At 65.5% G+C, this 206-nt stretch overlaps 1 protein-coding gene across 1 annotated transcript in view; it reads right to left on the minus strand.

The window, feature by feature from the left end:
* LOC104522067 (acyl-coenzyme A amino acid N-acyltransferase 1) overlaps positions 1-200 on the minus strand; it is a gene marked incomplete at its 5' end in the record, with an annotated part of 2,564 nt that extends 2,364 nt beyond the window's left edge. The window contains one exon of the mRNA XM_029084082.1: positions 1-200. Within this exon, the coding sequence (XP_028939915.1) occupies positions 1-200 (200 nt within the window).
* Positions 201-206: the final 6 nt, after the last annotated feature.

Genomic DNA, 206 nt, shown 5'->3' on the forward strand with positions numbered 1-206 from the left:
GGACCGGGGACCAAGCGGAGGCCATCAAAGACCTCCAGATGGACCAGGAAGGGGCTACCAGCCACGTCCCGCTTGACCAGTCGTCGGAAGATGGTGTCAGGCTGCAGGAACCAGAAGAGCCCCATGGGCCAGACCCCGGTGTAGCTGCCACCTAGAGCGGGGTGACACCCGGGGTCCACCTCGCCCGTCTCGTCGGCGTGGAAGAA

Source organism: Antrostomus carolinensis, unplaced genomic scaffold (genome assembly GCF_000700745.2).
Source record: "Antrostomus carolinensis isolate BGI_N321 unplaced genomic scaffold, ASM70074v2 scaffold40653, whole genome shotgun sequence".
Taxonomy (NCBI): domain Eukaryota; kingdom Metazoa; phylum Chordata; class Aves; order Caprimulgiformes; family Caprimulgidae; genus Antrostomus; species Antrostomus carolinensis.